This window comes from Pelodiscus sinensis, chromosome 18 (genome assembly GCF_049634645.1).
Source record: "Pelodiscus sinensis isolate JC-2024 chromosome 18, ASM4963464v1, whole genome shotgun sequence".
Taxonomy (NCBI): Eukaryota; Metazoa; Chordata; order Testudines; family Trionychidae; genus Pelodiscus; species Pelodiscus sinensis.
In genome coordinates, this window is record NC_134728.1 from 1021858 (window position 1) to 1049123 (window position 27266).

At 54.0% G+C, this 27266-nt stretch overlaps 1 protein-coding gene across 1 annotated transcript in view; it reads right to left on the minus strand.

The window, feature by feature from the left end:
* EFCAB8 (EF-hand calcium binding domain 8) overlaps positions 1-27266 on the minus strand; it is a 47697-nt gene that overhangs the window by 8353 nt on the left and 12078 nt on the right. The window contains exons 6-20 of the mRNA XM_025180021.2: positions 26662-26842; positions 24930-25035; positions 24029-24113; positions 21871-21992; positions 17666-17739; positions 16179-16309; positions 11121-11188; positions 8534-8682; positions 7369-7506; positions 5649-5756; positions 5221-5448; positions 4786-4856; positions 4344-4548; positions 818-1069; positions 15-158 (exon numbers count right to left, since the gene is read on the minus strand). Coding sequence (XP_025035806.2) covers positions 15-158; positions 818-1069; positions 4344-4548; positions 4786-4856; positions 5221-5448; positions 5649-5756; positions 7369-7506; positions 8534-8682; positions 11121-11188; positions 16179-16309; positions 17666-17739; positions 21871-21992; positions 24029-24113; positions 24930-25035; positions 26662-26842 — 2062 coding nt within the window. The remainder of the gene's footprint in view (positions 1-14; positions 159-817; positions 1070-4343; positions 4549-4785; positions 4857-5220; positions 5449-5648; positions 5757-7368; positions 7507-8533; positions 8683-11120; positions 11189-16178; positions 16310-17665; positions 17740-21870; positions 21993-24028; positions 24114-24929; positions 25036-26661; positions 26843-27266) is intronic.

The following is a 27266-nucleotide window of genomic DNA, read 5'->3' on the forward strand; positions in this document are numbered from 1 at the left end:
TGCAGGCATCTAACCTTTTCAACAGCAGCAGGGAGGCTCTTCAGCTCCTTCTGCCAATTTGGATGCGTTTGCTCTTGGCTGCTGGTTTCTGCAGCATCTTGGTCCTGGGGAGAATCGCTTTCTGTGTCAGCATTTTCCCTTCCGGGAGGCTGGCCGGCCTACGGAATCAAAAGCACCGCCACTTACTTACAGCCAGGCCTTGCGTGGGGGCGGATTCACTTCTGCGCTCCGTCGAGTGGTAAGACACGACCATGCTTTTTGGAGGGGGCCAATGTCTCTTTCAACCCGAAGAGGTTCTCGATGAGAAGGCCAGGTCGGGAGAGCCCCTTTCCAGAAGTGGGTCACAAGAAGCAGAGAGCTGGGCAAGAACCACATGGCGGGGGGTGGAAAGGAACAAGAGCCCCTGGAAACCACATTGAACTTTTACCACGTGCTGCTTAGGGCGTGATTCACTGTGCAACAGACACAGACCAACCAACGGCAGGGAAGGGTGCAGGGGCCCGGGGTCCCCGGCCCTTTAGTATCACCACAGGTGGGCCAGGTGGCGTGCTCCAAAGCCCCGTGCCATATGCTCTAGCTGTGGAGCAGGAGGAGGTACCGCACGTTTGGGCAGCACTGAGGGCTGGCTGCTCTAGCCCCACCCCTTCTGGCTATGGCCTCATCCCTGCCCCCACATAGCCCAGGGGCCCAACATCCTGTCGGCTACCCTGAATAGACAACAATGCTTCCACGGGGAAATGTCCACTTCCCAGCTTGGAACAAGCCAGAGATGGTTGTGGGTTTGGCCCAAACCTCAAGAGCCTTCACAGAGCCACACCTGCTGCCCTCTCGCTGGGTCCTCTTGCGTCTCTCTGGACTGCCTCACAACGGACGGAGCAAGAGACAAATTTCGCCCGTGGCCATCGAAGGAACCAGCAGGGTTCTCGGAGACTGAAAGCGGAGCTGAGAAGCTCGTCCTCGAATCTGCCCAGCGCTTTTTCCCAGGCTCAGCGCAGTCGCTGAGTTTTACAGTTACTGATGGTTTCCTTGGGATATTTCCTCTGCTGGGGAACTCACTCTCCGTGAACACCTAGGGAACGGGAACAAAAATGGCATTTCAGTGAAACGATCCCTGGGGGCTTTTCCTTTTTTCCGCTGCGACATCCTGGGCGGCGTGGCGGAAGAGGCAACGGCTCTTCACTTGCAAAGCAGACCCAGCCACTCCGGCCAGCAGCATCACTGTTCTGCTGCAGTGGCTTACGGACGGGAGAACAGTAGGTGGCGGGTTATGCAGGCAAGGGAAGGCGCTGCCTTCCTCAAAACGCCTACACTCCACGGCAGCCCCAGCCCTCCAGGTGGCTGGGAAGGTTGGGGTTGGGCGGGGCTTAGCTCCATGGGGGGCGGGGCTCAGGCTTGCCTTTCCCCGCTACCCATGGGGGGGAACCCCTGGTTTCTATTGAGGAGGAGCTGCCAGGGACTGATCCACCTCCCATTCATGCCAATGGCATAACTCCTGTTGGCTTCAGCGAGAGAAGGGGGAGCCTTTACCGTGGACCACCACATGCAATGCAGACACACACGTGTAGAACCTGAGCGGGAGGTCCACGGGGGTCATGGCTTCCCACGACCCAGCCTTGCAAAGCACTGGAACTGAACCAAGCACCCCACAACCCCATGCTCTGCCCCCCTGCTCAGAGCCTAGCTCTGTTCTGTGCGAGCCCAGGGAGTGCCGAGTTCCGACATGCACAGGAAACACGAAGGAGTTCTTCATACTCCTCTGATCCACTCGCAACTTGGCAAGCGGTAGGACAGCTGCTGTCTCAAGTGAGGTGGGCGCACTCCCACGTGGGCCGGATCAGCCTTGGCCAGGGCCCCAGCCAACGAGAACGCGAGGTATTTATCGCACACACAACAGACTGTACTTGAAAGATCTTGTTTCCGACTGGCCGGAGAAGAGTCAGGGTTCTATCCCCATCGTGCCCAACGCTGTTGAGGGCACCAGTCCAAGACACACAACAACTGCCAACTCCATCCAATTTCCAGTGCCCGTTCAGGAAATGCCCAGGGCTGCCACAGCAGGAATACAAATGAGGACTCAAAAGGGAGCGTGGGCAGAACTGAAGGCACACGGCCTGGCTCTAGCCACCATCCCCATCTCATTGCAACGAGAAGCAAAGTCAACATGTTTCAAATAAAGGAATTCATTGCCTAATGGTAAATGGGAAGAGCGGCCATATTGGGACAGACCAATGGTCCTTCCAGATCGCTACCTGTCTCCCAGCCGTGGGCAACACCACATGCTTCAGAGGAAACGAACAGAATGCGGCGTCGGCCAGTTGGAGATTAGAGACACCCTGAGTATGGGGCTGTTCCTGCCCATCCTAACAGCTGTTGGTGGGCCTGTCCTCCATGACCTTATCCATGAACAGATTACCAGAGATCCCAGGGAGGAGGGGGGTGTTTGTGTGGCCTTTTTTGCAATATGCAGCCTCATAGAATCCTAGAACACTAGGCCTGGAAGGGCCCTCGAGAGGTCATCGAGTCCAGTCCCCTGCACCCATGGCAGGACCAAGCACTGTCTAGACCCTCCCTGATCCATGTCTAACCAGACACTTGTGGATTGGTCACTTGCAGATTTAAACTAGTGTAAACGGTGGAGCCTTTGTAACTTGAAATCTTTACATCGTGGTTTGAGGAAGCCTGTAACTCAGCCGGGTGAGGCTGCCATGTGCAGGAGAACAGACTGGAGGTTCAAGATGGTCCCTTCTAGCCTTAAAGCTATAATTCTTTTTGAACCCACTTATACTTTTGGCCTTCGCAGCTTCCACGGGTTGACTGCTACATGAAGAAGCGCTTCCTTTTGGTTTAAACCTGCTGCCTTTTCATACCTTTGGGCGATCCCTAGTTCTTGCTTTATGAAAAGGAGTAAATTAAAAACCGGTTACTCACCTTCTCACATAACTGCTGCTCTTCGAGATGGGCTGATCATGTGCATTCCAACTGAAACTTAACTACGAAAAAACTACAACTATAACCTATGAACCATCAACTATTTAACACTCAATTAACTAGCTACCCACTGTATGGAACGAGAAGAAAAGCTGCTGCATTTGCGAGCAAGAGCACAGGGGAGTTCCAACTCAGCATCACGGGCGGTAAGAAGGAACCAAAAGGGAATGGCTCTACATTGAACACCATGGAGGCACGACTCCAGGAGGCAGCCAGGCCGACTTTATAGATAGCTGCTAGAGGGAAAATCTTCCAGCTAACATGCGCGTGCGCACACCGCTGATTTGGAATATGCATGAACAAACGTGCAAAGAAGAACACGTCCCTATTTACTCTCTCCACACCAGTCATGTTTTTCTAGACCCCTATCATAGACCCACTTAGTTGCCTCTTTTCCAGGCAAAACAATCCCAGTCTCTTTAATCTCTCTTCACTTGGAAGCTGTTCCACCCAGGGGCGGCCCATGAGCCTAGGCGAGCTAGGCAGCTGCCTAGGGCACCCCTGGCCCAGGCGCCCTGTGATGACGTTACGACCATTGACGGCTGTTCAGGCGGGGCGCCATTGCGCCGCCCCGCCTAGGGCGCCAGCTGCTGCAGCCAGCCACAGGCCACTCCTGGTTTTTGTTCCCCTCTCTTGTGCTTCTGCCAATTCTAACATTTCTTTGAGGAGGCGGCAATTAGAAGTGCACACCGTATTCAGGGTGTGGGTGTACCATGGATTTATAATACAGGCTGAACCTCTCTAGTTCGGCAACCTCTGGTCCGGCAACCTCCGTGATCTGGCAGCCGGATGTCCACTTATCATGAACGTGGCAGTTTCCCCCACGGTCCCATAAAGTTTGTTTTCAGCCAGCAGTCCTGGCTCTCAGTGTTCTGGGCTGTTATTTAGCTTTCGTGTACCCCTAAATGCCTCCTACAAGCCCTCCAAGCAATTGCAGCATTGGTCACGCTGCTAGACAATACTGAGCTCCCATGGGCCAGCAAATTCTCTGGTTCGGCACCGGCCAGGTCCCGAGGGTGGACTAGAACTAGAGAGGCTCAGTCTGTAGCGGCATCGTGATCTTTTCTGTCTTATTCTCTATCCTTTTCCTCCTGGTTCCCAACATTGTTAGTTTCTTCGACGGCCGCTGCACACGGGGTGGATGTTTGCAGAGAACTCCCCCCAGTGACTCCGGGGGCTCGTTCTCGAGTGCTCACAACGAACAGCGAGCCCATTGTGTTGTATGTAGCGACCGAGCAATCGGATTCGCTGATCCGGTTAGGATTTGGTGGACCCACCCCGAGCAGAGGGCATTTTACACGCTGGAGCACTGGACTGGGTAGGAAACAGAGCTGGGCAACTGTTCTCGAACTTACCCTGTTTGGCGTAAGGCTCAAAGGACTCTGGGAAGCGTTAACCCTGCAGAGAGCCTTCCCCGAGTTTAGACTCCAGATCACGACATCGCCATCGCAGGAGGCAGTCGCCAAGAGTTTGCTGTTGTATTTGGCCATAGATAAGATGTCCTCCGTGTGGTAGGATTTCCAGTGTTTGTATTCAATGACCTCTTCTTCCTTACTATCTCTGGTGAGCAAGATCAAACAGTCATCCGCAAAGCAGAGGATTTAATGAAGTTAGAAGGACGTGGACTGTAGAGTATCACAAACCCCTCTCGCACCATAATCCACTTCACCTTTTCACCATCGGTATGATGAAGGAGAAATCTGGTGCACATCAGGATTACATATAACCAACCAGCAATGGGAACCAAGGAGAAACATTTTTACATGCGTCACCTACCCCTGCCCACTTCCTACTTACAGGTACCATGAAACTCTTTTACTCCAGCCCGTCACATACATCTTCATATCGAGATACAGAATTGCACTTATCTGTGGGGAAGACACACAAACAATGCAAAGGCAGAATTAACAATTGCTTGGAAAACAATTGTTCCCATCTGTACAGCCCACACCTGTGCACCAAACTCCCCATCACAGCTGTCCCGCTTGGCCAAACTGCATGTAGGAAAGCAGGATCGCTCTGCACAGCGGATGCCCCTAAAACATTTGCAGGGTTTTCCCAGCCCTGCACAGGCCCCTCTACCAAGTCAAACTGGTGCTGGTATTTCCGCTCAGTCAAACACACAATGACTGCGCCACTCCCCTGCTTCCTGGTGAGCTGCCTCGGAGAGTAATGAAATGGTGTCCCTGGGCAAGCGGGGCGGAGGAGAGGGGGGTCTCACGAGGAGCTGACCTCCATGTTATCCAGCTGAGGCACCTCGAGCAGGCAGGCCCCGTTGTTGAAGTTCCAGAACTTGATGGTCCCGTCTTTCAAAGCGGTGATGAGGCGTCTCTCGGGCCCATCAAAAGTCATTGCCGTGATTTCGGTGTGCTTCCCCTCCGAGGTCACAAACTGCATCATCTTTTGCCCGGTCATGATATCCCAGACCCTCACCATCCCGCGATGGCAACCGCTCACCACCTGCAGGGACCCGCCCCGGACGTCAGTCCACCAGCCTCTCGGCATTGCTAGGTCACAAAGGCATTAAACACTGGCACGTCTTTCCTCACTGCGGGGAATGAGGGAGCCCAGAGCCCTCGGGGCATTAGACACTGGGGTGACCTCGCTGCAGGGAATGAGGGAGCAGAGACAGCAAGACAGTTTTGAATCCTGGCCCTCACCTGCTTGAAGTTCCTGTTGTACAGGGCCGTGCACACCGGCTGCTCATGGGACGTGAATTCTGAGCTGATGTTTTCCAGGAATTCGCCCTCGCCATAGAAAACACCGATCTGGATCGAAACAGATTTTAAAATCCACCCACTGTAAAAACAAACAGCCCCCAAACAGTTCTGCCAAAAGTGCCGTCGGGACGTGAATAAAGGATGAGTGACGTGACTCAGAGCTGCCACCACCAGGCAGTGAACGGAACATGGACTAATGGTACCTACATGCTTCCAGAACCGGGAACCCCTCAGCAAAGCCAGCCAGCCCCCCCATATTACTAGACCTTGCAAGGAAAAATAAATCAGGACTTCAAGAACATCTGCACTGCTGGGTTCCTGACACCAAAGTGCCACTGCCGCCCACTGGAATGCCCAGCCCGAAACCGTCTTCCGACATACGTGGGGAGAACTGTCGGTTACCTCCAGACACGCCTGCGGTGCGGCTGGGCTCTCCAACTGCACTAGGCCATAGTGTGTGTGAGCGGGTGGGTGTCCCCCCCACGCACAAGGCCTCATGCCTGTCTGGTTGGGATTTTTTGACTGTATTTGGTGAACCTCAGCCTGCGGGGGACAGGAGGCCTGCGTCAGCCACGCTCGCAACGCCACAGAATACGGAGAAGACACAGACGCAGCCGGGGAACCATCCGCGCCAGTGTTTTCAGACAAACCCGGGGCTTGCCGCGCAGAGCACCGCTGCATTTCGAAAGGTGAGCCCGACAGACTGGGAAAAAGCAGGTTAAAAAAGAAAACCAGCCAGAATCCAAGGGATCAAAACGCCGCCTTCCAAGGGACCCCGCCCAAGGGCTTGCAGGACCTTGACGTTGGAGGGGGAAGCGGTGATGCTCTGCTTGCGGAGAAAAACACGCATCCTTGTTCTGCTCCAAAGCCAGGGTTGTGAGCGGTGGCCCCCCCAGCTCTGCCTCCAGATGCAACCTTGCCCCCCGGCACCATGGCGAGGGTGAGCAGCGCCAAGCCCCAAAGCACCGGAGAGGGAGCGTGGTACGTAGCCCCAGCCCCCCGGCTCCGGAGCAGCAACACTCCACTCTCAATACAGTGGGTGTTCTGGGGGGCAGAGCATGGGCAGGGCCACCCCTGGCGGTTTGGGAAGGCAAAGCTCTGCCCCACCTAGCATACCCACCACCCTGACCAGGGTAGCAGAGGCAGCCTCTCATTCTCCGGATCTGTACTGCAACGGCTCGCCCCCACCCCTGCCAACACTACCCTCCAGGCACACTGCTCTTTAAGTGCTCACGTGGGCTCAGCTAGCGCAGGCACGTCTATGCAAGCTGAGGAGCAGACCTCCCGGCTCAGACAAACAGACTTTCAGGGGGGTTTATTAGTTGTGAGCACTCTCAAGACTTCACTCTTCCATTCCCATTCTGATCGTAAACGTTTTCCAACCCTCAAGAACACTGTGCAGGTAGGGAAAGACTTTTCCTACCCCTCTCCAGGCCCGTGGAAGTCCTAATGGACAAGATGAGCCTTGGAGTGGCCCTTTGCACAAGAGCGAGTTGAACACAACACGAAAGTCTTTGGGCTTCAGAGCAAAGTGAATCCCGCCCTGATGCCTGCTAGAAAGATGAGCAAAGAAAGGAGAGGTGTCACCCCACACCATGGTTTTCTCCTCTCTGAAATGATGCATTAGGCCTTCTGCTAGAAGGCAGACTCTGGAACTCACGGAGAAGGTGGTGCAGATAAGCATACTGTTCAACGTGCTGTAATAGGCATCAGCAATCGGGCAGTTTCCTAACGACACAGTCTTGCCAGGAATGGACTGGAGACAAAAGTGATCCAGCAAATCCCAAACACGGATGTTCTGGAGGATAGAGGGAAAGAAAAACAGAAGCCAAAGGCATTGCAGCGTGTGAGGTGCATTATAGAGCTTGTGCTGTTTAGCTGCTCACACTGGAGGATAAAAACCTTCCCATATGTTCAGGCCAGTATCCAAACACATGCCCAATCTCAAGATAGGGTTTCATTCTTTGCAAGGGCCTAGCAATAGCGGCCAAGGGCCTACCAGAGAGACAGGGCCCTCCCCAAGGAAACGATCCACATGCGCAGGGAAATTCTAGAGAAGGCCGCATTAAAGGACAGTGCTGCACTAGCTTTACATGAAAATGAAAGCTGTGCAAACCGAATGCGCAGGGACTTTGTTTGAAACCCACAGCAAGATTCAAAGCTAGTGATCAATCTTAATTCCAGCCTTTCCTACTACCCCGCCCTGGCTCCTGCCTCCCAGCAATATTGGTGAGCTGAACACAACAGACAGACAAATAAAGACTCTTTGTACCCGGCATCTACTAAAGATGGAGCTCCGATCAAAGGCAGAATGGCATCCCAGCAGATGAGCAGGGAGTGAACGGAGCTACTGCTGCTCTCTGGGGCTTGATGAGGTTATCGCAACGGGGCCAGAGGAAGGCACGAAGAGGATAACTGCACAGTCATGTATTGGCAGCTCCAAACGAAGCAGAGGTGGGAACTTCCCAACCTCTTGGCAGCTCTAATATTTGGCTAACTGATTCTGGAGCCCTTTGGTACCCTGCTCGTGGCCCACCAAGGATGCAATGTGCAGTTTTCCATTCCACCAGGCCAGTTTCACCAATGTTTGGCTCCTGTTCTTCCAAAAGAGGTTAATTACACCAAAGGATCCTCTCTCCTGTTCCCGTGCGTCGCATTAAAGGGATCTCTCTCAAACGTAACACAAATTCTGCTGCCCACCCAGAGCCAGGGTCATCTCTTAGCTCTACCAAGCTGTAGACAAGGACACCTTCCCAGGCCCCGAGCACAGAACTGTAGGGCTGAAAAGGCAGCGCGCCATTCTGCCTTAACGCCAGACTTCATACTTTGTCTTTGGAGATGCTGATGATGGTGTTTCTCCTCCCATTCACTATTATGCGAGTCACGGCAGTCACATGGCCTTTCATCAGCGTGATGGGACTGTTGGTGACAAAGGGGTTCCATATTCTAACCAGCGGATCCAATCCCCCGGTCACTATTGTGAAGAAAATGCAATTTAGTTACAAGAGAAGGCAATCGCGTGCCAAGCTTCTCCAGCATCCTGCAAGGAAACCCTGAAACAACACGTTAGAAGGTGCTTAGGTCCAAACCTAACCCAGATCCTTGTTCTAATTCAAAGCAATTACCACACTTGACAGAAGAAAATGTAGGACCGTGGAAACCGAGGAAAATATGACTAATGAGTGTGAAGCACAAAGACTGGATGCAGGTTTGAACTTTCCCAAACTGTGCGCGCTCTTCCAGAGAGTCCCCAACCGTAGCTAGTTTTCAATACAATTATTTTCCTACGTGTGCTATAAAACTGAACTAAGGCCAAGTGTCATGCCGAGTCTCCTATTTCTACAGGTTGAACCTCTCTCATCCAGCCCCCTCGGCACCTGACTGGTGCTGAACCAGAGAATTTGCCGAACCACAGGAGGTCAATGTTGTCTGGCAGCGTGACCAGCACTTCCACTGCTTGCGGGGCTCTTAGAAGACTTTTGGGGGCAAATCAGAGCTAAAGAACAGCACAGACCACTGAGCCAGGACGGATGACGAGAATCAAACTTCATGGGACCATGGGAAACATGGCCACGCCCATGGCTAGCCAAAATCATGCCGGCCCACGGATGTTACCAGACCAGAGAGTGCCAGACTAGAGAGACCCAGCCTGTAGCTTGAAACACTATAGCATTCTAAAGTTAGCTTAGCAAGCGAGAGATTCCATCCCGAGAAACAGACACATAGGAGTTAGACACGAGGTATCTAGCATTCTCTTTGCATTAGTCACAGTGGATTTGTAGTAATGTGTTTCTTTGCCAATTGTCACTTCCATGACACTTGTACCCTGGCCATTAAGAGCAGGAGGCAGAAGACAATTCTCATTGCCGATACTCCACTAACCCCCATTTTGAGTGTTCCAGTGGCATTTCAATAGAATACCACAGAGTACTGAGGGGCAGCCTAGACTCGGGAGTGGACCATAGAATCCCAGGGCTGGAAGAAACCTCAGGAGTCGAGTCCAGCCCCCTGCCCAAAGCAGGATCAACCCCAACTCAATCATCCCAGCCAGGGCTTGGTCAAGCCGGGACTTAAACACCTCTAGGGATGGAGATTCCACCCCCTCCCTCGGGAACCCAGCCCAGCGCTTCCCCACCCGCCTAGGGAAATCGTTTCTCCTAAATCCAGCCTAGACCTCCCACCACTGTAACTTGAGCCCATTGCTCCTTGTTCTGCCACCTGCCCCCACTGAGAACAGCCTCTCTGGAATCCCCTTCATGTAACTGAAGGCTGCTCTCAAACCCCACCACACAAGTGGCCGCCCTCATCCCAGTGGGCTGCAAGATTGTCATGACCAAGAGGGTCTTCCGGGATGGGGCGGTTTTGCTCCCTGCGCTGGCGTGCCTAGAATTTGCGGGGGGAAGTGGGTGACAATCACAGCAGCACTGGGATTGGCTGCAGAGGGGGCACACAGCTCTCACCATCACTGTTGTGTGCAATCAGCCCACACCTCGCTGCACGCACCCTGGCTTCACATGCCTGTCACTTCAGTAACCCCGGTTAGGGAGAAGTGACACGGATGGAAACCAGCACAATCTGGCAACCTGGAACATGAGCAACACCGAACACAGTGTCTCGTAGGCCCCACACAGAACCCTAATGGGCTTCATGTGGCCCTTGGGCTGAAGTTGCCCATCACTTCTGTAGACGGTGCGTGCTGGCTTTTGCATAAAGTACAATCAACCTTGCCAGGGGATGTTGTGAAGGCCAAATCTATAACAGGGCTCAGAAAAGAAAGAGAAATTCATAGAGAATAGGTACATCAATGTGGCAAGGTGGTCACGGATGCACCCCTATACTCTGAGTGTCACTAACGTCTGCTGCCAGAAGCTGGGAGTTGATCTACCCCTATTGTCTCTCAAAGGTTGCTTGTCGTGTTCATTCCTTCTGGGGCACCCGGCATTGGTCACGGTGGGAAGACAGGACACTAGGCTAGACCGATCATTGGTATGGCCCACTGTGCCCCTAATTCTGCTCCACCATTATTACAAGGCTACTGCCATTAAAGCAGGAGTGGGGAACTTTTTTGGGTCCGGGGGGGCCGCTGACCCACAGAAAAATCAGTCAGGGGTCACACACAAGTGAGGGAGGGAGAAAGAATTGTGCGCTCCAGTCACATAAGGAGGGGTGGGGGTGACTGGAGCAGGCGCCCCAATGCAGTGGGGGGGAACCCTGAGTCTCGGGGGCCGGATCCTGGCAAGCCGGGGCCTTAGGCTCCCTGCCCCTGCATTAAAATCACCAGTTTCTGATGGCCCCCTACATGGCTCTCTGTCTGAGCTCTTATTCTTTCCAGATGCTTTTTAATCAAAGCTTTCAACAGAGCAACTCCAGGCGAGCGCAGAGATCAGTGGGGCTTTGACGATGGCAACTTACCAAGCACGTTCATCTCGGGCGAGTAGTCGAAGCAGAGAACGCCTTTCCTTAAAACAATCATCGACGATCTAGAACAGAGGCAATAAAATGAACAGACTTGGGCGAGAGCCCTGGCTGGCCCTTTTAAACCGTGCTGCCGATTTGGCGGGCACGGCTACAGAAAATCCAGCTGTTTTGGGGAAGGACACGCTGTGCTAACTAAGCTGGGGGGGGGGTTAGGAGAGGTGGAAAGACAGAAGGGTAGAGAAAGAAAAGGAACAGCCCGAGAGCTCTATAAAATTAGCCATATTCTGTAAGCTACGCCCTATTTCAGGATACCACCAGTATCTCAGAATAGCTATTCTAGTGTCTTTTGAACACCCCCATTATCTCAAAATCTAGCGGGCTCGCCATTCCGACATCCCTGTAAACCTCATTGCACGAGGAGAAAGGGACATTTCAGAACAGCGCTTCATTTCGAAATAAGCGCTGTGCAGAGCGGACAGTGCCAAATGTGATACAGGCCCTCTCGAAACTAATCTGAAATAAGCTATACAATTTGCGTAGCCCAAATTACATCGTTTACCTTGCGCTCTGGGTGCAGTGTAAATCAGAGCTAAAGAACAGCACCGACCACTGAGCCAGGACGGATGACTAGAATCAAACTAGAATTCAAGCTCAAGCCCCCAATCCAAAACATCCCCAAACTTTGGAAAAAGTCCCCCCTCCTCCGAAGCCTGCAGCTCAGGCCTGTCTCGGAAGAAATGGCCAAGGAAGGGACAGAACTCAGGCTGGCCAGCAACACAAGCGGCTGCTTGGATCACCATGGCCTGTACAAGCTCCATCACTTGCTACCCCCCAAGGAAGAGCCCTAGGGGAAAATAGCGCAGGCCCTTGGCCCCCTGCAAGAACAGGCTGGAGAGGGAAAGGGAGGGGAGGCAGCGCTCTTGCGCGGGGCTTCTGCATGTCGTTCAGGTGGCCCAGCCAGGAAAGAAGCGGCAAAGGAAGCAGCAAGGGAGGGTGTGTCTAGACTACACCGCTCTGTCGATAGAGAGATGTAGATTAGGCACATCAAAATTGCTAATGAAGCAGGGATTTAAATATCCCACACTTCATTAGGATAAACATGGCTGCTGCTTTTTTCCCCGACATGGAGGTTTTTTTTTTTAAAAAAAAACGGCAGTGGATGCGGCTCTGCCGAAAATAAAGCCTTTCAACAGATCCTGTAAACCTCATTTTTTGAGGAATACAGGATCTGTCCAAAAAGGGTTTATTTTCGACAGAACCCCATCTAGACTGCCAGGATTTTTTTTTTTTTTTTTTTGAAAAAGCTCAGTGTCAAAAAAAAGCAGCAGCCATGTGTATGCTAATGAAGCATGGGATATTTAAATCCCTGCTTCATTAGCAATTTCGACGTGCTTGATTTGCATCCCTGTCGACAGAGGGATGCTGTGTAGACATAGCTGGAGAGCGGCGGCTGGTGTCGCTCTCCGACCAAGGTAAGAAGTGCGAGACGTGCAATGGGGTGGGGAGAGAACAACTGGAAAGTAACCAGTGGGGGCAGGATCACCGCAAACGTGCCCCGGGGCAACGCTGCAGCATTCCCATAGAGAAGAAATGGAGGCTAAGGCAGGAGCTGACACCACTGACCCAAGCCCTGGCTGGGGCTACTCGGATCATAGCCCGAGAGGAGGGGCCGGAACAGAGCGGTGCCTGCAGAGCAGCGCCAGCTCACCGACAGCCGGCCCGGTCACAGGGACTGGCTCTGGGAAGGAACGGAGTAAAGATCTGGGCCGTGGGCTGGTCTGTTTGGTTCCGAGTCCTAGGAGCTCTGCCTGCCTTGGATGATATTTGGACCCCAGCTTATAAGGCAGGTGAGTGACTATTCAACTAGTCGCCTCCTCTCCCCGCTGCCTCTGTATCAGAGGCAGCAAGTGGGGGGGAAGCAGGAGCTGGGGACTACATTTAACATGCAGAGCCGCAGTGGAAGTGCCCTCCCCCTTATCGACTAACGGGTGGAAATTCCATCGACTACTTGATTAGTCAATTTGCCGATAGTTAACATCCCTAGTCTAAAAGCAAAAGCAGCACTGGTTAAACATGAAGGGGGGTTCAAGGGGGACTGGTGCCGAGCCCACGCTGCAGCTGGCTTGGAGCAGTAATCTCAATAGAAAGAGAGGAATCCATCTCCACTAAAGAGAAACTGGCAAGCAGTGAGACGACCTCTCCAGAGGATCTCCCTTTGACTGCAGCCTTTTCATCTCCTCGCGATCACTCACCTGCACAAAGGTTTGCACATTCAAACGATCGCAGAGCAAATTCTCAGCCTAGGAGTTTAGGCTGCCCTGCCTGGGAACCAAAACAATACCAGGAAATCTCGCCTGCCGGTAATTTCTTCTCTCTAACATCTGCATTTCCACATCAAAAGCTATGAACGGGGACACACGCAGCCCACTTAATTAGCCTCATTAACATGGGTCCTATAATGGACAGGTGCTTCTTCTGTAGACAGACAGATAGTGGTTTGTTACTTCCACTCCAGTTCATCTGAAGTGGGGTTTGCCCACAAAAGCTCCTGATTCTGTATATTTTGGTTAGGCTCTAAGGTGCCACAGGACCACTCACTGTTTTTAAAGTTACAGACTCACCCGGCCACCCCTTTGAGATTTAATAGCAGGAAAGTTAATTAACCAGCAGCACAACTTGAATACCAAGTTAGGAATACTCAAGGGGTAACACGCAGTTAGCCTGAGACTCAAACTTCCATACAAATAGCAAATAAAACTGCTGAACTGATCCAGGCTAAAGCTGCCAAAGCCGTTCGGTAAGAATTGCTAGCACAGCTCTCATCTACATGGGCGGGGGGGGGACCACTAATTCTCTCTTTGCAGGTAACGGAAAGCCCAATAGCAGCACCTGCTGGTGGGTCTCCGGCACTGCAACCTGGCGTGACATTTTGAAATCACTCTTAGCTTTGCCTTGAATTTAGCACGAGGCAGGCACAAGCCACCACGCAACTCTTCCGAAATGCCCCTCCGTATGGCTATTGCGTGGGACAGCGTCTCTGGAGCAAAGGGGGCGCCGTCCTCAGAACTGGACAAACCCCTTAGCGAAGCAAGTCTGTTCCACACTAAATGCAGGAGACCCCAGCGTGATCCCGCACACACTGCCCTCCAAATACACCCCCTTGGCACTCATCGGTCACTAGGGGAACCTATTTCTCCAGGGAGAACACCAGGACCTGACAGACTGTGAAGCTACAGGAATTACCAACAGGCGTAGCCTCTCTCCCCAGGGGGTGGTTATTTTGCGTTCACGTCTCGTTATGCCGGGCTCATTCGGACAGGCTGCCGATGCAGGGGACTGTCATTTCCTGGCTGCCACAGAATTCAGCCTTTTCAAGAGCCAACAGCCCAAGGCTCGATTTCCGAGAAGGAATGAACTGAAGAGCAGGCCGTGGGCTGGTTTGCAGCAGGGTGGTGATTGTATTGGGAAAGGGGAGAGAACACGGCTGCTGGGGATCAGGGAAAGTTGCCGGGATACTAGCACTGTGCTCCAAACTGCTGTCAGCCACGTACAGTGAGCCAGCTGCTGAAGTATGGCTTTGGCCTGTTGCCAGGATGCTAGCTAGCGATGGGGATTTCTGCTGCACCCCATTAGCTTTCAGGAAGCGGTGGACTGCGGCCAGCCCTAATGCACTCAGCAGGCAGAGAAGGGGCAGAAACCGGTGCTGGAAAGGACTGAGGAGGGGGATGTGAAAAAGAGAAGGGGAGAGAAAGCAGCAGCGGGAGGAGATTAAAGGAAAGGGACTGAGCGAAGGCTGCAAAGGGAATCGGAGGAGAAGGAAGAAAAGGGGAGGGAGAAACGAGGCAGGCGAGCGGCAGCTGGGGTACACAGCAATCACAGCTTGTAAACACTGGCAACAGAGCCAAGACAATACACGCGGCTTCCCCTTCCTCAGGCCCCCCCCACCCTGCTTCATCCCGCCAGCTGTGCATCACTCCAGAGCCACGCCCTGGAACCTTCCCATGGCAACCCGGGATGCGAATGCCCCTCCTCGCCACTGGTGTTCACTCCGGGAGGAGCTGAACCGCGGATGGGAATTTTGCTGCCCGCCTCCATCCGATTTACGTTCCCCTATTTCCCCCCTCCACAGGGCTGAGCCTGCCCCACTCCCTCCCTCCTCCCAACACCAGGTCCTTGGGCTGCTCCTCTGCAGCAGCTCAGCATCCGGCTCGGCCCCATTGCCCCTGGCAAGCCCGGCCAGCTTGGACCCAGCACAGCAGGAGCAGCAAGAGCCGCAGGAAGGGCATCCACCCCCACAAAACAGGGCAGAAGACGCTTCCCATGATTCACTCCACTGGAGTCCTGCTTCACCTCGCCCGGCCTCTCGAAGATGGGAAACGGGTGGGGGGCAGGAAACCAGCCACTGCAGCTGCATCTCGCTTGTTTCCCACTTCAGGAAACGTCATTATTTCTTTTCGGCTAAGAAGGGAGCCCTCTAGAGGACTGTCATTTGCGTGGCCACGTGGCCGGCGGAGCACGCTCCCATGAGGCGTACAAAACTCAAGTCCAGCCCAAGCCTTCGGTCCAAACCCCCACGCCTGGCAGGGACGCTTGGAGCAGGACTGGGCCTTCCCAGCTGGACTCCGTGACCGATTAAGCCAAGTCCCAACTCGCCTGGGGCTACTGGGTCTAGATTAGACTTCTCGGGTCCAGACCACCTCTGGAAAACAGACACAACACCGCTGGAGCTGTGGGCGCCCATGTTCTCCGCTGCATTCCACGACGCACTGCCTCGTCTCCAGCAATTTTCCCTCTTCCTAGGGGCCCCAGGATTGACTGTACTTACAGCGTGAAGGTCTGTTGGAAACTTCAGCTATTTACAGGCCACTGGACGGTGTAAATTATGGGCCCCTTGACCCGCTTTCTGTAATTTATGCTTCCTGGCCCCTGCCTGAAAGTTGAGTCCCAAGAGGTCTTTCCTGGAGGAAATGGGATTTAAGGGACCCGTAACGCTGCCTGCTCCCATCACGGGACGGATCGTTTACAGAAGCGAGACAAAGAGACCTGTCTTACTGGGGTTTACCCATGATATGTAGTGGAAGCGAAGTAAGCACTATGGCGCTCTTATCAGTGGCTGAGCAGGAGGCAACCAGATTGAGCTGAGGGATGAATTTTATCTGTTGGCACCAGTCCGCGTGCAGAGCCTGGGAGAGAGGAAAGACTTTGTTTAGTGATGCTGCGGGGCGTCAGGGGCTGGCTCTGCAGCATTAATCACCCGCAGGGCGCCCTGGGGGTTCTGTCGCTCCTGGACACCCGTACAGTGTGTGGGGAGGCAGAAAAACTTCAACAAAGGCCAGAGCGAAGGGGAAGCAGAGGAACATCTGATGCGGAGACAGTGTGACGAGGAGCAGAGGCGCACTGGGGTGACACATGCTGACCACTCCAGAGGGAAGGGTGTGGGTGTGACTGGCTGAGTGGAGGTGGGAGTTAAGGGGAGATGGTTGGCCACATACATCAAGGAATGGGGGGGGCATAACTCGGACATGGGGAGTGAGCGGGTTCAGCCCAAGGGATTCTTACAGACAAGGCTCTGATGGGATCCAGGAAGCAGAGGGGTTTTGCTATCAGCACTGGGAATAAATTGCTTAGGAGGGTTGTAGAATCTCCATTGCTGGAGGTATCGAAGAGCAGGTTGGGCAGACACCTGGCAGGGACAGTCTAGACGGTGCTGGGTCCTGCCGTGAGGGCCGGGGACTGGACTCAACCTCCCGAGGGCCCTTCCAGTTCTGATGCCCGAGGATTCTATGGGACCATTCATGGCCGGGGAGGGGGGGGGGAGCGCATTGTGGGGCACAGAGCCAGCCTTCAGGAGGTGTAAATAGCGCAGCCACTCGCAGCACTTTGCAGCCCGTGCGCCTCTCCCCGCCCCTCCCCGCCGAAGGCAAGTCTGCTAAGTGAGCGGCAGCAGCCCCACAACCCAGCTCTCCGGTTCACTCCCGAGACCCGCACTACTGCACTAAACACTGGAGCTAGGCACTGGCTCTGGAGCCCTCCCCTTTCCCTGGGCTTCAGAGTTGGTGTGCCAGCATTTCCACAGCCATTGTTAATGCTGCGGGGCAAAGCTCACAGCCCTGGACTCAGACGTGCCACGGGGCAGCTGCTCAGTGCAGACACGCCCGAAAGGCCGGCGTTCCAGCAGGAGAAGCACTCCGAAGGAAGGCAGAAGGAATGAGGTCAGCGGGACGCCCTCTGCTCTATCAGTAGCAATATTCGTATTACGGCAGCATGCAGAAACCCCACTGTGTCAGGTGCTGACACAGAGGCAGAGGGGGCTTCTGCCCGGAAAAGCTTACAAATTCAGAAGGCGAACAACATCTGGAGCCGGTGGGAAATGGACAGTTCTGATCACCATTGTACCTACTTGCTCTTGAGCTTTTTACTGTGTAATATAATAAACAATCAACTTTCCCCAACTATCTCCAGGAGAGGGGAGCAGTAGGACTCTCAAGGAGGGGGGGTTGTCCCAAAATATGCCCGTAATTTTAGAGGGAGAAACTCACAGGCACCCGGAAAGTTCCGTACAGACTGGCCTTCCCTTTCAGGAGAAGATGCACGGGAATTCTGGCTAAGGCCCCTGATGGAGATAGGACAAGAAAAACCAATGTTAAAGCTGGCCCAACACTCACCCCACTTCTCAGTTATTTGGATTGTGCTGAAGTGCCCCTAAGGCAGCATCACCCCGTCCGTGCCCTGGGATGCAGCGTGTAGCAGAGCTAGTCACAGGCACGTTCACTGATGCCTGGAAGGCTTAGATGGTATGGTCATAGCTCCGAAGCGTGGCACTGCAAGGGTTAAAGCGTTCGCTAGTTACGTTGGGAGCAATGTTCGCACGTGCATTCAGACAAGCCAGGGGCTAAAACAGGGCTGATGATCTGGGTCCAGGTCACATTTGATCCAGTCCCTCAAAGTTCAGAGAAATGAGCCCGGTGTGGCCCCACCTGTGGATCAGAGACAAAACCGAAACGTGACGCCTGTGGCAGGAACTGGCTCTGAGGCGGCTTGTCCACGTACATTCGGCTCCTGCCGCAACTTGAGACCAGCCTTTGGGCCATTCACTGCAGCCACACGTGTGTCCGGCGTGTCCTGCTGCTCCTTTCCCGAGGGCACAGGGCAGAGCAGGGCCAGCAGCCCCTCGGTTCCGTCCCCCTACGCAATCCAGGGCAAGTGGAAGCAGGGAAGGAAGCTGCACCATGGAACACATGAACAATGAATCTCAGAGACAGGCAGTCATGGCAAGGTAATGTTTCATCAGCTGTTTGTCCATTATGTAGCGCGCTCTTTGCGCCTCCCCATGCGAGACCTGAGACGAGCCTATGGCAGGGTTCCCTGCAAGGTGCGCACCAAGAATTTCATTCCTACCTACCCCCTCAGCCGAGCCGGGGGCAGGGCTGCGTGGTGGGTGACTGCCCACCCCAGGAGCAGCCAGGCAGCCATCACACAGTCTGAGTGGCAGCTGCCGGAGCTGGAGCCTGGGCCGCGGTACTAAAAATAGCACCGTGGCCGGTTCCAGCCTTGGCATGCACGGCAGCCACCCACTGCATGGCCGAGCCCCTGAGAGCAGCTGGGGCTGCAGCTGCATGATGGCTACTGGGGCCAGGACTGTGGTACTAAAAATAGCACCATGGCCCTGGCTCCAGGCCCAGCACACAGGGCAGCTGCCCGCCATACTGCTCCTCCCAGCAGGTGCCGGTATAAGGAAAGGAGGAGGTGAAGGAAAGGGCAGAGGGAGAACTAAAGGGCAGGTGGGGAGTGAGGAGAGGAGGGGGCTTGTGCTGAGGGGAGAGGAGGGGCTGAGGCAGGAGAAGAAAGGGGCAGGCACCACGGGGCAGGGTAGAGGAGAGAGACCAACGCCAGGGGTCCAAGAGGAGACAATGAAGGGAAAGGGCAGGAGGAGCAGAGGTTTGGGAAAATGGGAAGGTGTCAGTGGGGGGTGAGAGACGGGAAGGGACAGGGTGATGCTGGGAGAGGAAGAGGAGGGGCAATGGGGGCAAGAGGGAGGAAGAGAAGAGGGGAGGGGAGGCGTGGATGCCCGGAGAAGAGGGGTTGAAAGGTGGGGTGGACAGGAGGAAAGTGGGAGATAGAGCAAGTCATGTGTGAGGGCACAGAGGGGCATGCACCAGGGAGAAAGAGGGCAGGGGGGCCAGTGTTGGGAGGGCAGGGGCAGTGAGGGAATGAGGGGGGCACCAGGAGGGTACAGAGTAAGAGAAGGTGCAGGGGTCAGGGGGATTTTGGGGGTGAAGCAGAAGGGGCAGACATGGGATGGGGAAGGAAGGAGAGGGACAGGATGGGCACCAGAGGGAAGAGGAGAAAGGCAGGGCAGGTGTTAGGAGAGGGGATGGGGAGGGGGGCAAGAGGAGTGGTGGGCACAGGGGAAGGGAAGGGCCTTTGCAGGGGTCAGAGGATGAGGAGAGCAGTAGGTCTCAGGAGGGCTGAGGGGAGTGAGAAGGGCAGGAGTCAGACAGCAGAGGTGGGTGAGGGATGGAGGGCAACAGGGGAGCAGAGGGGGCGGGGAGAGGGTGGGGGACACGGCAGCAGAGGGAAAGGGGAGAGGTTTATAACATGGCTGCCGCAGTGGCGTACCCGAACCAGCGCATGTGACCTCAATAGGGGCGCACAAGACAAAACTCCCCCGGCTCGTGGATGGACGGTCTTAGCGGGAGCCCTGGCCTGTGGGCGCGGCGTTTGCTGAAATACAGATCGCTGCTTGGCTCTGCCCAAAGCCGCCCCAGCTGCCGACGCCCCTCTCACCTCTGGAGAGCCTTTGGTGCCCCATCCTTCCCCACCCGAGAGGCAGGGTGCCGAGGCTCTTGGTGCGAGAAGAGGGTGCCCCAGGGACGCCGGCGGCGACACACCTGGCACCAGCCCCTCTGCGCCCAGGGGAGCAGCATGGGATGCCAAAGCAGGCCCTGTAACCGCTAGCAGTGCCGTGCTGTAGGGCGAGGTAACTCGGGGGGGTCCATTCTCGGTACTGGAGGCAGCGAGCGTAAGAGTTTTAGGTCATGAGGTCCCAATTCCACACTCCCTCAGCACGCCCGAGGGGCTGATTAGGGCTTCCTGCGAGCGCTCTCCCAGGCCCCAGAAATGGGTGGAGCCAGGACTCGCCTTACTTCTGCAGTGGGATGGACTTGTCCAAAGAGTCCTACCCTGCCCGGATCGGAGGCCAGCCATCGGGAGCGGCCTAACAAAAGGAGCCTGCCCAGCCTGCAAAGCCCTTCCACACAAGGACTTTACACAGTGCACGCCGTGGGGAGAGGGGTTCCCCCGCAAAGGCACCTGGCGTGCCCACTGTTTATTGGAATCGCTGTCTCACGAGAGGAAGGACCACGCAGGCCAGGGAGGCCTGGCCTAGCATCCGAAATGGAGCCACCCACCCTTATAAGAGTTACCATGGAGACGCACGAAGCCTTGTGGGAAGGGCAGACTGGAAAGCCAGCCCGCGCTGCGCTCACCACGCTATGCAGTGGCTCTGGTCTGCTCCTGCTAGGCACAGCTCCTCAGGCCTGGCATTATGACTGGGGGCCAGGGTCGGAGGGCAGCCAGGCTAGCCATGAGCCGCATGGTGACCCTGTGTGCCAGGCTGCGGTGCCACTCAAATTCCACAGGTTCAGGGACTCTCTGCAAATTGCCTCTCCTCCATTCCCACCAGGACAGCCCTGGACGTGGGAGGAAATACTTAGAATGGGCCCCTCTGTGCCCCAGAACACTGAAGAGAATCCCAGTGCAGAAATCAAACAAGCAGGAAGAAACCAAACTTCCTCTGGGCGCCACATTTCAAGAAAGATGTGGAGAAATTGGAAAGGGTGCAGAGAAGAGCGACAAGAATGATTAAAGGCCTAGAGAACATGACCTATGAAGCCAGGCTTCATGAACTGGGCTTGTTTAGTTTGGAAAAAAAGAAGATTAAGGGGGGACATGATAGCGGTTTTCAAATATCTAAAAAGGTGTCACAAGGAGGAAGGAGAAAAGTTGTTCCTCTTGGTTTCTGAGGACAGGACAAGGAGTAATGGGCTTAAAGTGCAGCAGGGGAGGTTTAGATTGGACATTAGGAAAAAATTCCTAACGGTCAGGGTGGTCAAATATTGGAATAAATTGCCAAGGGAGGTGGTGGAATCTCCCTCTCTGGAGATATTTAAGAACAGGTTAGATAGACATCTGTCAGGGATGGTGTAGACGGAGCTTGGTCCTGCCTTGAGGGCGGGGGGCTGGACTCGATGACCTCTCGAGGCCCCTTCCAGTCCTATGATTCTAATGCAAAGCTTTGCCAGGCCAGTATCTAGCTACACGCGGTCAGTGCAATCTATACGCAGCTCTCCAGAGATTAGCAAACATGGTAACCTGGGACACAGAGGCAGAGGGACAGGGACGACTCTGGTTTTGCAAAATCTGCAACAGAAGATTTTTTTCCAAAACCAAAATGATGCAGCTCGAGTCCTGCCTGGGGGAACCAGAAGGAGTAAGCTGAGCCCTGGACTCCACCCCAAACCGGTGCAACTTTGGACAGTCCCTCGGGGTACCAGTTGCAGGAACATGAGGCGCCCGAAGCCAGGCAAAGCTCGGAGAGTCATGCCCGTCACGCAGCGGGGCCCGTAAAGCAGGTAACCCCCACTCTCCCTCAAGGAAGCGCAATTCGGACAAGCTGACCCATCTCGCTAGTGTACTGGAGACAGGATGTGCTTGACCCAGCATTGCTGACACACGTCCCTACCTGGCTTAGCAATATAGGGATAGACGTTGAAGAGCCCATTGGCTAGAACATCCAGCGAGGTGAAGACCAGAATGTTTCCTTTCATATCGCCGACACAAAACACTCCTTTGCACCCATCTGTCCTGGAGAAGAAAGGAAAAAGCACAGAACTGACCCCAGGCATGTATTAAACGAGAACACTAATGGGGTACACAGAGACCCCCATTTTCAAAGAAGGCCAGCTTAATTGGCTAGTCAAGCTCCAGTTGGCCCAGACACCAGTGAGCGCCCACCTTACACAGCTAAGTGCCGATCTGAGCATGCATATACGAGACATGGAGAGCCTGAGAACTTAAACAACGAATGGTCCTGCAGCACCTTAGAGATGAACGAAACAACGTAGACAGGGTCATGAGCTTTCGTGGGCACAACCCATTTCTTCAGATGAATGGAGCAAGGGGCCCAGAGGTACAAATAAATAGCAGAAAAAGAGAGGAGATGGGGAGGGAAAGAGAAGGAAAAAAAAAAAAAACTTGCCCGAGTGTCCATGCCAAATGAGAACTTGCCTTTGGGAAAGAAAAAAAAACAAAAACAAACAAACAAACAAACCCACACAGACACACACACCTAGATACCTTAGCCATGCACTGAGAACACCACAGAACAGGGCGTGTCGTTTCTCTGTAAGCAGTTTTTTCCTGACTGTCTGAAAACTTTTCCCCCTAGATAATTTCTGAAAGCTGAAAGATTGCTCCATGATACACAGTTGCAAATAAATAAATAAATACTGCTGTATCCATTGCAGCATACATTTGAATTAATAAAAGTGCCAATCCCAAACTTGGACCTCTTGACAAAGTTTCAAGGATACATGTCATAAAACAAACTCCAGGGATTACCCAATGATAACACTGCAAAAAGGCATCCTAAATATAGTGAGAAAATACAACTGATGTCCTCTAGGCCACACTTTTGATAGTCTCCAATGTTCATTAAAGTCCCATGAACACAGAGAAACTCAAGAATAATTCTCTGTCCATAACAGTCAGTGTCCCTTTGGCATGCATGACCGCACAAGCAGCATCCTGGAGACAGTGACAAAGGACATGGAGTCCTCTGGGAAAGTCACTAAGTTCCTGGAGGGACGTCAAACCTCCTGGGAGAGCCACACAGAGCGCAGGCCCCTTGCAAAACACCTTGTTTTTAAAAAGGTTCACAAGCTGTTGAAAAGGGAGTGTGTGCAAAACAAAAGAATACACTTGAACATCCATATACTCCTCTCCCTGCATTATTTACTAGTGAAATACGGGGTGAACCTCTCCCGTCCAGAACTCTCCATTGTCCAGAATGATTTGAGTTAACCAGGTACCCATTGTTCATGGGTGAGGCCGAGTTTCCCGTGGTCCCATAAAGTTTGTTTACAGCCACCAGTCCTGGCTCTCCGTGTTCTGTCCTGGTAAATTACCCCTACATCACCTGCTTACTGAGCTGTGAGAGGACAAGTGCTGGGAACGCTGCCAGGCAATATTGACCTCCCGTGGGTCCAGAAAATTCTCTCGTTCGGCACCAGTCAGGTCCCGAGGGTGCAAGACTAGAGAGGGTCAAGCTGTAGACGAGGAGAGTCTCACTATGTTCATTAAGAGAATGAACAACGTGGCAGATCGGTGGCTTCTCCCAACTTGCCATGGTCACTACAATATGTACGGTGGCCCCTCAAAGCTTCACAGCAGCATTGGTCTAGAACTCGGATCTCTTCTTTCTAAAGAGCCTGGGTCATGCCCTAAGGCTATGTCTACAGTGCACTTTTTTTGCGGAAGAGGATATGCAAATGGAACACTCATTTGCATATCTTCCGATTCTTTTTAGGTAAGAGGTTTTGCCACTAAAAAGCCCCATGTAGACGTGGCCATTAGTTGGAAAAGCTCCCTTTTTCGCACAATCCCTTATTCCTCAAACATCGAGGGGCTTGAGCCGCAAAACCTCTTCTGCAAAAAGAATGGGATGATATGCAAATGAGCGTGGCATTTGCATTTCCTCTTCTGCAAAAAAACCGCAGCGTAGACAGCCAAAACGGGCTGTGATTCAGCGAGCAGTTCTCTCTCCTCCCAGCAGAGGGCCTGCGTGTACCTCCATATCCCCCAACTCGGCGCCACCCGGTTACTCATTGCTGGTCACCTACCAGTAATCCAAGGCCGTAGCGCAGCTGTCCAGCTCAGTGAAGGAGAAGAGCCGGTCACATTTGTTGCCACTGATATCAAAGAATTCTGTGTGACCGGAAAAAGAAAGAGAGAGAGATTCCAGGAGTCCCAAAATTAGCAAGAACAGCTTGATGAGAGTGGGGGGCCCATGCCCTTTTGAACCCATCATGTTCATTCATGTTCAGACATCCTGCCAGGCAAACAGGCCTGTCACCAAACATGGACAGGTGGGACCTTCCTGGTCTGGCATCCTCCGGACCTGACTGGTTCTGAACCGGGGAATTTGCTGGACCAGGGAGGTCAGTGCTGGCCCCTCCACTGCTGCCAACCACAGGGCTCCACTCCGGGAGCGGGCACAGGGGAAATGGAGAGAAGGGGCAAGGTAGTTGTGGAGCCCCACAGCTGGGGGCCAGGAGCGCAGCCCCACAGGAAAGCACTAAGCACCCCCGTCCTGGCTCCGAGACGCAGGGCTCCACAGCTGCCCTGCCCGGCCCCCTGCCGAGCATCCCTGGTCCCTGCTCTTCCCCTCCCCTCCCAAGCCTCTGGGAGCTTGAGTGCACGGAGGGAGCTGTGAGTGCTCCAAAGGGGCTGTCACTGCAGGCTGCTCTAGAAATGAGTAACTGAGTGGTACCGAACTGGGGGATATCTGCGTGCACCGCTAGCTCATTTGCGGATTCCAGACGCTCTAGGAAGGCCAGGGGAGGACTTGCTCAGTGCGGGGGCCCTGCCTCTCCCCTGGGATGTCAGGGACAGATGTTGCCGGACAAGGGAAATCAGATTACAGAGACGCTACGACCCCCCCAACAAGGCAGGCCGACACGCTCACTCCAGTCAGCGGCAAGGCACGTACAGCCCAGAGCTTTGCAATCGGCTGTTATTTACCAATCATCTGGTCAGTGGATGCTATCGCCAAGAGGTTGATATTAGACAGACACAGCATGTCGATGACCCACATCTGATGACCGGGCCGGCGTCCAGACTGGTCAAGCTGCGTAGAAGAGGAGGCCTGCATTGAAAACTCACGTGACCCAAAGGGAGCTGAAAATCCCACAAAGCTCACATCAGAAAACACTGCCGTCCATCACTAGGTAAGGATGGAAGCGATCAGAATTTGCTCTCTGACCTAAGGGGAATTTCCCTCTAAGCCTGCAGCAGCTCTAGTATTTTCCACCCTGAATCGGATCCCCCGACTTTTAAACACGAAAGCTACGTCTAGACTGCAAGCCTCTTTCGAAAGAGACTTTTTTGAAAGACACTTTTGTGATGGCGCATTGGGGTCCCCTGCGCCCTCCCCCCGTTGTGGCACGGACAGACTACCAGCCAGTAGAATAGAGGGAGTTTATTGCTCCTCCAGGATACAGCACAGCACAGATGTAATCCAGTTACAGGAACTGGGCTAGGATGCCTCAGCCCCCCTTGAGATGGAGAGACTGGGCCCCTAAATTCCAGCCCCTTTCCCTAGGCTGTCTCCTCCATGCTCCCAGACAGCAACTAACTCTTCCAGACCTGACCCCCCAGCCAGGGCCAGCTTTCCACCTTCCTTTGTTTCTCTCCCTCAAGGGTAGCTGGTCAGACAGGTTTGGCGCCCCCTTCGCATAATGACTCATTTCCTGCCCTGCTAGGCCGTGCTACAGGCAGCAGCCAGTGGAGGTCACCCACAGCCCAGCATAACCACCAGCAAGGTACCCCCCACAACGTCACAACTTTCGAAAAAGCCTCTTTCAAAAAAGAGCATCTAGACTACAACCAGTACTTTCAAAAAACCAAGCCGCTCTTTCGAAAGAGCACCCAGGCAGTCTGGATGCTCTTTCGAAAAAGCACAGTTTGCATTACGTAGAAAGAGCACTTTTGAAAAAAGGCGTTATTCCTCGCAAAACGAGGTTTCCCATGGTCGAAAAAAACTGCTGCGTACTTTCGAAAGAACGCGGCAGCAGTCTAGATGCAGGGGAAGTTTTTTCGAAAAAAGGCCACTTTCAAAAAAACCCTGTAGTCTAGACACACCAGAAGACTTCTACTGTTGAAATGGTAGAAAGATGCAGCGATTCAAGGGTCTAACTGGTCCTGCCCTGTGGTTCTCAGCCCTGACTCACTATCTCATGTGCAGTTTATAAAAAGAGAAAACTCAGCATACAGACCGAAACTTGTGCTGAGACCAGGTGCTTCTGTTTAAGGAGGTTCTCCGGGGAAATTAGGGCAGGATATTCGGTTCATTCTCCCCTTCGACTCCCTCAACAGCAGGGTTTTGGGGAGTGCGGGCAAGCCGCACGAACGGGCTTTGACATCCCCTCAGCGCTACGTTAGCAGCCTCCAGCACAGCACTGACAAAGGTGACCTGTCAGACTTGGGAATGCTCCCTCCGATGGGCAAAACCAGACTGTGGGTGTCCGCTGCAGCAGGAAAGCCCGTCGCACAGACGGAGCGCAGGTTAGGGTATGTCTACACTGTGAATCCGAGCTCTGAGGGGACCCGGGCTCAGAGCCCCCTGGGAGGCCACATCAGCCTCGTTTCTAGGGGGAAACAGAGGGCCACATGCGCTGGGAACGGTCGGACCCTGCATTACGTGGAGGAGGGGGAACCCAGCTCTCTGGCCCGGCCCAGTTCACCCGCCAGGTACCTGGACGGTGCGGAGCAGCTTGAACGAGTCACTCCAGTAGAGCAAGATGCCATCCCTGCTGACTGTCAGGAATCGCCCCGAGAGATTCCAACCACTGCTCTTATCGGCCCTTTCACTCCCGTCTATCGCCCGGCCATGGCTTGGGAAAAACTGCACCTTGATGATTTCCTGCCCTTGGACCCTGAAGAACGGAGCAGAAGGGTAACAGAGGCCGTAAGGGGGCAGGAATGACCCCAAGGACCTTAGCCAGCCTAGCAAGGAGCTCAGCGGATTGCAGAAATGAGCAGCCCGGGCCCTGCACTCTGGAGGCAAGTTAAGCAGCTCTCAGCCTCACCCCGGGAGAGAAGGCAGCAGGCAGAGAGGTGGGAATGGGGAGATCCTCACTCTACAAGACCAGGTGACTGATGCTCCAGCCTGCCCCACCGTGGGACTGGCGCACACAGACTCCACTGGGCTGGGCCCCCCCAGGCTCTGGCATGAGGGCAATGTGGGGAGGGGCTCTCCTTAGTCGGGGGCCATCTCAGTCAGAGGCGGGAGGGGGGCTTTTCACTTGTGTGCAGCCCCTGATTTTGAAAGTCAGCAGCCCTCCAACCCCAAATAAAGGT